The sequence below is a fragment of the Fukomys damarensis genome, unplaced genomic scaffold (assembly GCF_012274545.1).
Source record: "Fukomys damarensis isolate Sample0158 unplaced genomic scaffold, DMR_v1.0_HiC HiC_scaffold_14, whole genome shotgun sequence".
Lineage (NCBI taxonomy): Eukaryota > Metazoa > Chordata > Mammalia > Rodentia > Bathyergidae > Fukomys > Fukomys damarensis.
In genome coordinates, this window is record NW_022900926.1 from 12855151 (window position 1) to 12869062 (window position 13912).

Genomic DNA, 13912 nt, shown 5'->3' on the forward strand with positions numbered 1-13912 from the left:
CAAAAAAGAAAAAAGAAAACCATTGAAGTTTGCTATGAAATTGTAAAGTATAGAAGAATTAAATGTTTTGTGCTTTCATTTTCTTTTTGAAATTTAACAAACAGGACTTGCAGGTGAAAAATATTCAAGGTATCATCTTAAACTAAGAGATTAAGGGCATCTTGTTTCATTATATTCAAAATTAAAATGTCAGCAATAGTATTTTTTCATGTACTAAAACAAAAATCTAGCCACAAGAATCAGACAAAATAGTCCTGAAACAGACTGCAAAAGAGGAAGGATTTAATATATCATCAGGAAATCATCACACTTGTGTGCAGAGGACTGTAATATTGATTATGCCCAAAACAGATTGTGAAGTGTTAACCCCACAACTGGCTTGTTTATAGAAGTGAGTCTGGCCGAAGCCACTTGCTGAAGTCAGATAACTCGCATCCAAATTCCATTCCCACCACCAAAACCTTCAGACTAGAAGGACAATGTTTTAATTGCAATCATATATTTTGTCTTTTCTGTTCTTAATTTGAGAATGCTTTTTCTTGTCTGTTCTGAGCCTTGTTTACATTCATTTCCATAGAAACCGTAGCTGCCTTTTCCCCAATTGATTGCCAATAGGTCAGTGCCTGGGGCTGTCCAGTGCCTTTGCTGGTTGCACTGATACTGGGAGCCCTGGCACCCCGCTTTCTCTCCTTTAGCTCTGTTTCCTAGTATATTCTTTTTCTCAGGCCTGCATCACTCACTGGGCAGGTGTGTACTGGAACCTGACTACAGGGGTCCCTAACACTTGCCAACAAACATTGACAAGCAAGGGTGTGCATTTTAGTTTCATTCAAAATTGACTGCCTTACCCTAATTCACTCATGAACAGAAATCACTAGTATTATTGAATAAATTCACATCCCTATAGATTTTTAACCTGAAACAAACTATAGGAAGTCTACATGAAAATCTCAATAGCAGAAGAATGCTTGCCCACTTCCTATTAGGGAAACTACTATTTGCTCCTCTTTTTCATTCTGTACCTGCCATCTTAAAAGTCACAGGGTGTCCATTCTGGAAATGTCACCTACTGACACTCACACTGGCCTTCTTTGATGGGCCACTGCCTCTGCTTGCAAACCACAGAGTCCAGCAAATGTTTTTCATTCCAAATAGTCTGCATTTTAATTTCATCACGCAATGTCTAACCTTGAAATGTGGCTTCTGGAACAGAAAACAGACAGAAATTTCACTTCTGTTACTCTTTTAAAAGAAATGAGCAAAAACAAATGGTAGATGATAGAGAATGGTTAGGAAGTTTTTGTTTATTCATACAAAGTAATCATTTACAGCCACCAAAAATAATATTTTAAACAATTTTAAAAGATTTACTTCTTTCCAAGAAGTGAGTGGAGTGCTATTTTATTTAGGTTTTGTTATATTCCTTATTTTGGTGATATGTTCTATTTTCAAAATTATTTACAAGCATGAGAACCAGGAAAAAAATTGTTTTATAGAGATAAAGAGCAAGATGTTTAAGGATTGGGTAAATATTAATAAGAATATAAATAACAAATGTATACATAATTAGTAATAATAATGTGTACTTTTAGTTGACTTTGTGAAAAGGTGAATGTATAGTTGCCCTTCAGGATCTTTGGGGGCTTGGTCCAGGATCCTCACCAGAAGCCCAGGTCCATCCATGCTGAAGTCCCTTGTGTAACATGGCACAGTATCTGCATAGAACCTGTCCTCATCCTCTAATGTACTTCACGTCATCTCTAGATCACATGTAATACCCAATATGATGTGTAATTGTTTAGAGAACGGTGACAAGGGAAAAACATCTTTACTGCACAAGTTCTGTACAGATGCGAATTTTTATTCGCAATTTATCTGAGATTTTTTTTTAATCCACAGAAGTAGAACCTATAGATATAGAGGAACAACTATACAAAGGTGATAATCATAAATACATATGCAACAAAATCATTCTAATTTACATCCCCAAATACAGCTGAGACAGGTACCACTCTCAGCTGACAGCACGTCATCCAAAGACAGAAAATGTCCTTTAACATGTAGGACCTTAAATGTTGAATTTACAAAGCTGAGTGTGTACATGAAGAATGGCAAAGATCACATCTACCTTGTCCCAAATAGGAGATGAGAAACAAACATCATCATTTAGCTTCCCCTCCAGTGTGCTTTGACTCAATAGCTGATATAAGACCATGTGGTTGGTTACATTGTGTTCATAAATATGATCATCAAATGTTTTGCAAGCCAGTAAAATATAATAATTCTATGGATTTGAGTCTAAAAATACTTTACATCTGGATGAATCTTTTTGGAAAACTTTACCAAATAAAATGATCTTCAGTGCTCTTCTGAACCAGGGATAGAAAAATGCATAAACCATTGGATTAAAAGTAGAGTTCAAGTAGCCAAACCAAATGAATGCTTCATTCAAAGCCAGTGGAATAGTGTAGTTCAGGAAAGGGTCCACGATGGTGCAGACAAAGAAAGGGCACCAACATATAAAGAAAACTCCTAGCACAATCCCTAACGTTGTTGCAGCTTTCCTTTCTTTGCTTTGTGAAATTCCATTTTTCTCTTCCAGTCCACTTTGAAGTTTCTGATTTGTACCTTTAATTGATCTTGCCTGCCCTTTAGCCACAAGATATATTCTACAATAGACACAGAACATAATAGATCCAGGTATATAAAAAGAAATCATAAAGGCCAGTACTCCCGTTATTTTGCTAAAGAAGACAGCACAGCCCCCTGTGCAGTGAATGTGTTCGTAATACACTTCTTCAGCTCCTTTGATGTTCAGCTCCATAAAGATCATTCCAAATGCAAGAAGAGCGGGGACACTCCAGCTAATGAAGATCATCGCAAAAGTAACCAAGATGCTCATCCTGGCTTTGTATCGCAGTGGGTCACACACAGCATAGTAGCGGTCAATGGAAATGAAGGACAAGTGGAAAATGGATGCTGAGCTCAGCATAATATCAGTGCTGGTGTGAATTTTGCAGAAGACTTCTCCAAAATACCAACAGTGCTCCACAGATCGCACCATGCTGTAAGGCATGACCAGGCACCCCAGCAGGAAGTCCACAATGGCCAGGGAATGAATGAGCCAGTTAGTAGGGGTGTGAAGCTGCTTAAAGTGTGATATGGAAATGATAACTATCAGGTTGCCCACCAGAGTGCTCAGGATAATGAGCACCATGAAACTGTACAGGGTTACACGGACTTCACGGGACTGGCTGCTTTCCACACAGGAAATGTTCGTAACACAGTGGCACACAGGCGTCATCCCTGAGAACTCTCCACGAGCTTATTGTTGCCCTTGTGGGTTGAGTAATTGCTCTCCCAAACCCATAGTCAGGTTTGAGTTCCTTCTCCTTTTTTTTTTTTTCTTTGCACATACCTATCCCAGAAACCTGGGAGGAAAAAGAGAAAAAAGAATAAACCATGGGCAATTTTTCAACACACTTCTGAACATACCAAATGCTTCTCGAAGAATTATTTTGGAAGGAGCTTTAACTCCAAGGTCAGTTTTGTAGTTCATTTCAATAAATTTTAAACACCTGGCTGGAGCTGGATATAGTGCAAAAATATAAAGCCTAATTATTAGATGAACTACATACAATACTGCCACATTCATAGGTCAGAGATCAAGTGTCATAAGTTTTAAGCTATGGAAACAGTCTTCGTCCACAAGAAGCCAGAATCTAGCAGTGAGGTTTACATTCTAAAGAGCAAAAGTAAAAGAAACTTTAAAACTAAAATATAACAGTGAAAAAAAGAAACAGCTTAAATTTGACCCTTATACAAAATTAATACTCTCTAGCTCACTAGCGGCATGTGTGCTTAATTTTTTTATAACAGTACTAGGGATTGAATTCAGGGCCTCACAAAAGCAAGGCAAATGTTCTACTGAGTAATATTCCCAACGTTTTTTTTGTTTTGGTACCGGGGATTGAACTTGGGTCCTTGCGCTTGCAAGGCAGGCGACCGAACTGCTGAGCTAAATCCCCAGCCCCACAACGTTTTAAAAATTTTTATGCTTAGACAGTATCTTGCTAAGTTCCTCAAGCTGGTCTCCAATTTACCATGCTCCTGTCTCAGCCTCCTGAGTAACTGGAGTTACGGACAAGCCACCACATCTGACTAAGATAACTCTTATAACTGATTTAGTGAAAGAAGCTTATGAACATTTATTTCTAGTGCAAAGCACTTCTACAAATCTTCCATGCATTGTTTAATATCAACATCATTCCTTGTAAGGAAGACATGTGTATTTTGTTAGCCTCATTTTCTAGGAAAGAAACTGAAGGCTTTGGTTCACTGAGCCATTAAAGCTGGAACATGATCTGAGACTGAAATTACAAGTTCAATTTTTTAATCAGTCTAGTTATTCTTTACACTGCAGAAAGAATCAATTCAAGATACACTAAGGAACACTAAGCTTTGAACTTCCATGTGAGACTTAAAATATATCTTAGCTAGACCTGGGGATGAGCATCTATTGATAGGGAAAACTTTAATAGTGAAAATTTAGGAAATGTCACAATATAAGATAACTTCTGCCCCTCATTCTGCTTAGTTCAGAATTAACAGGTACCGGAGGCACTTAGTCTCCACCAAAAGTTTAGTAAGTGAAAAGAACCATTGTTAGCTTTGTTGACCAAACAAGCTCCCTTGCCCTGGCTAGAATAGGTAACTGAATAAATCTTAAAGGTAACTTCCCTGACAAAGAACTGCATCAGGGATGAAATTCAACTGCCTTGCTATCATGTTTTGGGTATCAGCAAAGTGAGCTGTGAAAATGCAACGTAACCAACTGAATAAGATCAAGGCTGTAAAACCCTATAAAAGAAGGAGTTGTAACCCAATGGGGGAGTTGATCAGGGCACTGCCATTAGGTGTCATCAATCCCCATTGATGAAGTAAACTTTTTCATTTTACTTCTGTTCTGCTGCCTCTCTGTGTGTCACTTGCCAATTCCTTCCATAACACTATAATCCCAGCACTCAGGAGGCTGAGGCAGGAGGACGGCAAGAGTGAATTCAAGGCCAGCATGGGTTACGTAGTGAGACTGTCTCCCAAAAATGGAAAACAAAAACATATTTATAACATCTTAAATACTGACACCTTTAGTAAGTATAATGGTGGAGTTCCACCCATCTCGGGATTTTTAATAAGCAGATTAAAATCCATGGTAAGAAGAGACAGAACACAGGGAGGAGAACCAGAGAAGTTGAAATTTGACGTGAGAGGTAGGCAGGGCACAAGATCTCTTTTGATTCTGTCTGTCTGTCTGCCTGACTGCCTGTTTATTTAGGATCAACTTCTTTCTTATCAAATCCCAATTTATAAAACAGAGGAGAGGAAAGTTTACTAAAAATAGAGATGTCACCTTCTACTAAGCCTCCTTTTCTCACGCCTCATTAAAGAAGCCCGATGTTCCATTAGATGCCATTAATTTGAAAATGTCTCTTTTGTTTCTGTATGGTGCTGTCATTCTGGGTCCATTTTTGTACAAATATAAGGGGCAAGGAGGGAAGGAGGAGGAAAACAAACTCTGTGAAGGGGAGAGGAGAGAGGAAACTGGAGAAAAGGAGAGAGGAGATGAGGGGAGGGGAGTGGAAGGAGGAACAAAGAATCGGAAAAATATCCAGAACATGCACTGAGCAGGAGACATGGTGAAAGATTAAAGGGATGAACAAATTAGTCTAGCATGGAGACCACCATGTGGAGAAGAGGCAGGCACACTCCTGGGCTCTTAACTCAGGACCTGCTATTTTTAAAAAGTAGAGAATTTTTCTTTCCTACCATCCTCAGTGACTTTAGTGACCGCAAAAATGAGGTACATTAATAGCCAGTTGTGGTGGTGCACACCTATAATCCCAGCACTTGGAAAGCTGGGGCAGGAGGGTTGCCATGAATTCAAGGCCAGGCTAGGATACACAGCGACTTCAAGACAGCACAAACAATATAGTGAGACCCTGTTTCAAAAAAAAAAAATTATTAAATTATAGAATCCAAAGAGTAAACTAAATGAGAAAATAAAATTGTTGGAAGCAACACAAAAAAGACAACAAACAAACTCCCAAGCACTTAAGTTCATGATTTATGTTTTCATCTCAAACATGCAGGGATTAACAAACCGTTTTTACTGCAATAGTAGCCACTATTTACTCAGACCTACAGATACCCAGCAGCTAATAAAACCAGGACAGAGCCAGGGATTTAATTCAGTGGTTCCACCATCTGCCTTGAAAGTGCAAGGACCCGAGTTTAATACCCGGTACCCAAAATACAAAAACAAACAAACAAAAAAACAGGACAAAGCCTGGGATCTCTGCCTTCATTTTGCATCCGTCTTGCTTATTACCTTAAAACTTTGGATCAGCTTCCTGCTCAGCTCCAGAGGGATGCTGATTAATTGTTTAGGGAACGTCTGTCTAAAAACTGGTAATACGAGGTTTTTCAGTAGTAAATTCACCTAACTTATCTCACTCCGCTTCAAGACCGAGGATATCAGATAAGAGATTTGCAGGACATTCAGTGTTCCACTCTCACCCAAGTCATGGACACCTAGCAGTCTCCAGCAGCTGTCCCAGTCCTGCAGTCACCTTGGATTCCAGCAGAGCCTCCTGGAAACTGAGATTCCCCTTCTCAGCAAGAGCGATCATTTCGCAGAAATTGGATTGTCCCTCAAGCTACAAGGACTTCCCCTAACAGAGACATAAGACCAGCACTGAGATCATGACCAAGCCAGCCCGACACCATAAAACTGGCCACTTTCCTTGTTATCCGGCCAGCAGCCTGGGTGTGTCCATCAGAGCTGTGCTCTCTTCAGCTTTCCTTCCCCACTGTCACCACTGTCTCCATTCTGATTTCCTTTATCACTAAGGCAAGCAGGGGCTGAACTGAGGAGTTTATTCTTGGCTGTGTACCCAGGGGCCGATAAAAGTGAATGCACATACAGCTGGCCTGGTTCTGAATTCCAAAGATAAAGGGCAAAGTCTTATAAGCTATCAGCTAGCCAGTTAGTTAGACAGACAGACAGACTGACTAAAAAACTGACTAAAAAGGCTGGGGATGTAGCTCAGCAGCACAGCGCCTACCTGGCAAGCTTGGGTCCCTAGATTTGATTAATAGTACTAAAAGAAAAAAGCTGGTTAAAAAGAAGTGTGCTTTGGGGGTGTCTCTGTGGACGGTCTGCCCAGATTGCACAAGGCCCCAAATTTGATCTTTAGCACCTCAACAGAGAAAAAGAAAATCCATAGAACTACTCATCGGTCGTACTGGAAACCAGAGGCCAGAGACCGAGTTCAGAAATTCAGTAGGACATATGATGGCCATTCACCAACCCTACATGCAAGAGTAGCAGTGATCTGTGATGTGCTCTAAATTCTTGATATTTTCCCAGAGATGATGAAATTGAAGCAAATATATTTAGAGAATGACTAAGAAAAAAAAGCTAAACTAAATTTTAACAACAGTTTTTCACGGGTAGTATAATACTAGGTCAATTTTACTTTATTCTTTTCTACTTATTTCATGTTTCTCAAAGACAGAGAAATAATTATTTAATAAGTTAAGTGTATTTTCTATGAATAAAGTTCCATTTCTTACAAAACTACTGACTAATTACTAATAAATTTATTTTATTTGTGTTTATTTTGCTTATATAATTCTTTGCATGACTTAATTACTGATTTTACTCTCATAGTAAATCCACAGTTTGCTAAATTTATGAACTGCACCCATTTCCTGGTTTTAGTCTACTACACAAACTTGGAAACAGACTTGGAAATTGAAAACCTCTACAAATATGCATGATGCTTCCTAAGTTAAAACGAGGCAATAGACGTAACATGGAAGCAGACTTAAGAATAATTTTATCCCAGAAATATTTTTTGCTGCTCTGTAACTTATCTAGTACTTATTTTTATTTTTTTTTACTTTAATATTTGAGGAAATATTGAATTTTTTTTCCTCATTGAGTTTATTGGTCCATTTTAGGTATACAGTACAGTTACATTCATTATTGGGGTCTTGTACCTTTACATGACAGGTCTTGGTTCTCATTTTAGTACTTATTTTTAAGAAGGGAAAGGGACAAAAGACAGGAGAACAGGCTTTCCAAATGATTTAATCATTTTTCTTGAGGTAAAACATTATTAGAAACAAAACATTCTTATTCCAAATAAACAGGATCTGTGGAAAAATCTATGTGTTTGCTTACACTCAGCACAGGCCTACAGTTAAAAGAGAAAAATAATCTCTAGTAAATTACAGTAAATAGACTATCCATGAAAATGCTTCTACTATTTTTAAATGTATGAGGTAATATGAATCAGCTGTAATTAATCATTTAGGCAATTAAAAGCGTATTAAATTAATTGATGCTATATATATCACACACGTACATACACACACAGACTCAAACATGATGTCTTTTGGAAATACACCAGCACTTTTCTCACCAGATAATATTGATACAAATAAGACTTACGTTCTATAGATTAGTATACAGTAACAATGAAACATATTTTAATTTCAAAACCTCTACAAATATGCATGAAGCTTCCTGAAGTTAAAACTAGGCAATAGATGCAACATGGAATTTTCTTCTTTATTTACCAAAAAAGGAGAAAAGGAAAAATAGACTTCAAATTTTAAAATATCCTGGTTTTTTCACAGATGGATTTTTAATAAGAGAAACACTTTAAGAGATTATTTATATCATATTCTGGTTTCTCTGTAGATTGCATAAATCTTTCCCCTTTTGAAATTACACATGAAGCAAGTTATTTAAAATTTTATTTTTTCAAAGATTCTCTTACTAAAGCAGGGAAATTACAGAAGCACTGATCCTCAATTCTACTTCACAGGTGAGCAGCAAACCACTGCGTTTCACAGGCATCAGCATCCTCCCTATAACGAGAAACCACCCAGGCCTTTGGGTTCATCTGTCAGCTGCTTGGTGGTGACGAGCTCAGACTTACCTTCCTGGTGAGACAGCAGGTACGGCCAGGGCGGGAGAGCCACAGCCAAGACTGCCTTTGGCCCAGGTCGTCCTCATCTGTGTCCAGTACATCTGCTGCTGGCGAGGGCCCACTGCAGCTCTGACAAGCCACGGTTAATGTTAACAGAGCAACACAAACATTAAAACCTGAAAAAGATAAGCTGATAATAAATGTTTCTGAAGCAACCTAACAGTATGTTATCAAGAAATATAACCAGGAAGTGCTTTTATTCTAAACCATCATCGGGAAACTAGCTATGAGAAAGCTAAATAGAGAAGGTAAATATCACCGTCAAAATAAATCCAAGCACGGGTCGCCCATCATTACAGCCACGAGTGTTACTAGTGTGTAAATGAAAACACCTGTCCATTAAACTTGATTTTTATCGGCTGGGGATTTAGCTCAGCGGTTTGGTGGCCTGCCTTGCAAGGGCAAGGACCTGAGTTCAATCCCCGGTACCAAAAAAAAAAAAAAGAAAAAAAAGTTGATTTTATCATTGATTGATTTGAAAGACAATCCTCCTCTATTATACATCCATAAAAAGGAAATAAGTAGTACTTAAAAAGCAATTCACTTTCAAAGAAGATGGCATGTACCCACCAATTGAGCATTTTTGTTTTTTGAGACAAGGTCTATGCAGTTCAGGCTGGCCTTGGAGCTCACTACGCCATCCAGGCCAGTCTCGAACTCGCTGTAATCCTCCTGCCCAGGGTAGGTGCTGGGATTATAGGCATGCACCACCTCACCCTGCAAAATGAACATTTTTAAAAATCAGAATGCACCTAAACCTAGTGACATTTTATAAATTAGATAAAATTTGACTACAAATATGTAAAATTACTGTGTGCCAGTAAAAAAAAATTTTTTTTGTTTTAGTAGAGCAATTGCCTGGTACACTTGAGGGTCTAGGTTTAATTTCCAGTATTTGCAAAGACAGAAAATGTTTTTAAAGAATATAGTTGAAAGCAACAGATTTCAACCTTTTTAAACCATAGCTTCTAGGGACAAAAACTTGTTATATCCTAACTCAATGCATATATGGGTGTGCATATACAATAATAGTAAAGATGCTTATTAAAAAATATCCCTACAGCTGTCACTGCTGTTTTCATTTATTGTAGCTTATATCTTCTCTAGTGGGATTTATAAATCTATAATGTTGCTAACACCTATTAGAAAAATCTTGCCATAGAGGTCTGATGATCATACATATTTATCCCATTCGTTTTTAAATTCCTATGTGCACAACTCCCCAAAATGACCCTTTATACTTGACCATTTTATACTTGGAGTGAGTGTCTTCAATGTAGCACAAAGAACAGCTGGAAGAGCACTTTCTTATCTATTTGTATCTGTTTTTCTGCATTAGGAAATCACAGGATTGTAGGACAGATTGATTATTAGTTCAATTTTTCACCCTTTTAACATCCACACACTTGCCTTGTTTCACCGGTGATAGAACATCAAGGAGGTTATTCAGTTCAGAGCCTGATAACAGACCAAATATCAGCCATTCTCGTAATTCTCCTTAAACTCCTTTCAGAAAACAGCCTCAGTGATTAGAATTATCCTTATGATGCCAACTCTGAACCTTTCCATGAGCAATCCAGGGTAGAGAACTTTAGAGAATTGTCTGTGTATCAATTCTTCAGCCATTACAAATAGAGAGTTGGCATGTTCATAAGATGCTCTGTTTATGCACTTCAGGAAGTGTATTTTAGCTTTCTGAGCCATCCCTAAAGAACCACTACTTGAACATAATTTCTTTTTCTTTTTCTTATATTTTATTTGGTATCAGGGATAGAACTCGGGTCCTTGCACTAGCAAGGCAGGCAGGAGAACCACTGAACTAAATCCCTGGCCCTTGGATTTTTTTCTGAATTTAAATCTCCAACCCAGATATTATAGTCACACAGACCTGTAGATGGCAGCCTTCTACAAATTTTTCATCAGATGCGAGTTTTTATACTGGAGTCACCCCTTCTGCTGCAAAAGCCCAGGGATTTATCCCTCTCACACTGCCCACCACCACCCTGTGGGACAGAAAAGGTTGACATAAGCCAAGGCCAAAATTGGTACTATCAGATTTCCCACAGCGTGTCCTTCAGGTTTTTCTCTTTGTCATTGGGAGCTCTTGAAGGCAGAACCAGACACAAAGCCTGAGTATGACTACTGCCAATAACAATAGAGAGAAATAGAAGGCAAGAAGAGCAGGAGCAGGAAGATAAGAAAACGGAAGGAATAGAGGAGAGGGGAAGGAGTAAGAGGAAACCTAGAAGGAGGAAGAGAAAAAGGAAAAAAGGAGGGAGAAAACAGGCCATAGAGAATTGTTACTGACCCTGTACCGCTCAGGGCTAAACGCCTTGCATGAAATCCCAAGCTTGTTCCCACAAGAATCCTAAATAATAGGTGCTTTGTTTCCACTATTGTTTTAAAGAGGAAGGAACTGAAAATTAAATAAACTAGGGATGGCATTGCAGTTATATTCCATATTTATCTGACTTCAAGATTCTAGCTCTTAACCAACACCAAACATTTGGAAAAAATCAAACAAAGGAACTCACTTATCTGCAGTTGATTTCTCCCGTAGATTCTCCAAATGTCAGGCAGGGAAAACTGAGGTTACTGCATTAATGAGAACTTTACATAACACCCATCCGATAGAAAAGACGAATCTCATTTATGACATGCTAGGCAGATTGAAATAATGTGGTGACTGTAATTTTCAAAATAATATTTGTAATAATCTTATTCACTAAAAGTATTTTATATTATCAGTAGACTCTGAAGATAATTTTCACCTGTTACTATTGTCATGTGTACTTAGCTATTTTCAGGCTATCAGATTTTATTTTCTTGCTACAGTGCTTTTATGAGCAATCTCTGTAGCAACTAATTTCCTACCTCTCGTTACACCTGACAGCGGGCTTTTCAATTGGATTTTACTCATATTGTGACAGCAAACAAACCTTCATTGTGTTTGATAGAGCAAGATGAAATATTACCATACGCAGGAAGAAAAAAGTCACCTGCTCCACAATTAATTGCCATAAGTCAACATCATAAACTGTCAAAATAGCATTTTGTGATACTAATGTTTCTATAACCCAATTCAAAGTTTTTCCAATTAACATCTCTACCATGCATGTTGCCTGAACATAACTATTTATCAGGTAATTTACCACCAGAGTGACAGGCAGGTCCTATTTTCTTTGACATGATGCCAAAGTGTCTAGAAACTGTTGATAGCTATACAGCTGTTCACACTGATAAGAAGCTTTTGCTGTATTTCTGTGGCTGAATCACCACTGGGAAGGATTATAAAACAGAAAATTAGAAGAACTTGGTCTTCTGTTCATTGATCCTTTTTTTTTTTTTCTTTTTTTTTTTTTGGTATGGGGATCGAACTGAGGACCTTGTACTTGAGAGGCAGGTCAACCACTTCTTAATGTATTAGAGGGAGGTTCGCCCGTGTCATTCTCTCCCACACTGTGTCCTGCATGACGACTGCAAATGTCAGAAGTGACATCACATCTGTGATTGGGTCATAAAACACTGTGACTTCCACTGAGTTGCTCTCTTTCTCTCTCTCTCTCCACTCTGGGAGAAGTCAGCTACCATTGTGTGAAAACTTTCCAGAGTCTTACAGAGAGGCCCATAGGGAAAGGAAGAGTGGCCTGCAGCCAACTTGCAGCAAGGACCTGGGGCCATCGTCGCCACATGAGCGAGGTTACCGCAGATTCCCCAGCCCCAGCAGAGCCTTGAGCTGGCTGCAGCCCTGGTCGCAGCTCAGCTGTGGCTTCCAGAGGCACCCTGAGCCAGAAGAACTCCGATGAGCCCTGCCAGATCCTGACCCTCAGAACCTGTGTATGGCAATAAACTGATTTTTTGTTGCTGTTTTATTTCTTGGGTGATTTTTTTTCTTTTGGCTTTTTGAGACAAGGTCTCACTATATAGCCCAGGCTGGCCTTGAACTTGTGTTGTCATCAGCGTGCCCACACGCAGAACAAGGTTCGGGAGCTCAGACTGGGAGGGTAAGGAGCAGACTCACCAAGCAGACTCCGGGGAGGTTTCTGGAACGCTTCCGCTTTATTTAGGAAATGCACAGGCTTATATAGGGACAACCATGGGGGAGGAGCATGGGAGGAGCATTTAACATTTGGCGATATCTTATTGGAGGCACGGTGGAATGATTTTTCTTGGGCGAAGTGAAGGAGTCACAGACTAGGGGAAGAGATGTAGCCTGTTGGACCCAACATCTATGCACTTAGGCGAGTTAGCTGAGCCTTAGCAAGGTCCCCGATTAGCTCAGGAGACAGGAGTGCAGTGCACCTGGCCCAGCCAGGCTTGAACTTCTCCCACAAACTTGCAGCCATCCTCCTGCCTCAGCCTCCTGAGTGCTGAGGTTACAGGGGTGCACCACCACACCCAGCTGTTGTTGTTTTAAGATAACAATGTGAAAATAATTTGTTATACCACAGTGGGTATAATATAATATAATATATATAGCTAATATTGGGCCACAAAAAAGCATTTGATTATTCGAAGCTCTTAATATTTTAAGCCTGTCATTGACAGTCAGCATTTTCTGCTTTAAATTAATAATAAATGACAGTACTAAGGCTTACCCTGTTTCACTTTTGTTTCTTTTACTTTTTCTTTTTTTCCCCTGTTCAAGGAACCTGCTTGAAAGGCAGGTGCACCCTGGCTAAATCCCTGGCCCTGATTAACTCGTTTTCTATACACATAACAGCCTTTCCTATTTTCTTAGAATATTAGTTAATGCCACACAAAAGCACAAGATGGCTTTTCCTTAAACATGTTTTGAGGAGATAGCATTTTCAAGAACCGCATCTGCCATGGAAGGCATGTCTTGCCAA

General features: G+C 39.0%; 1 protein-coding gene across 9 annotated transcripts; it reads right to left on the reverse strand.

The window, feature by feature from the left end:
- Positions 1-2078: 2078 nt before the first annotated feature.
- On the reverse strand, positions 2079-13113 carry LOC104863955 (trace amine-associated receptor 1). 9 transcript variants are annotated; one of them, XM_019207811.2, is made up of 6 exons: positions 10951-13113; positions 9633-9779; positions 9012-9178; positions 6577-6731; positions 5827-5999; positions 2079-3431 (listed from the first exon to the last, which is right to left on the reverse strand). In XM_019207811.2, the coding sequence occupies exon 6, from the start codon at positions 3302-3304 to the stop codon at positions 2285-2287; it is 1020 nt and encodes a 339-aa protein (XP_019063356.1). In that variant the 5' UTR covers positions 3305-3431; positions 5827-5999; positions 6577-6731; positions 9012-9178; positions 9633-9779; positions 10951-13113; the 3' UTR covers positions 2079-2284. The 9 variants fall into 9 exon arrangements, with proteins under 9 accessions (XP_019063356.1, XP_010624961.1, XP_010624958.1 ...); XM_010626659.3 differs by lacking the exon at positions 9633-9779; XM_010626656.3 differs by having other exon boundaries at positions 6630-6731; positions 9012-9779.
- Positions 13114-13912: the final 799 nt, after the last annotated feature.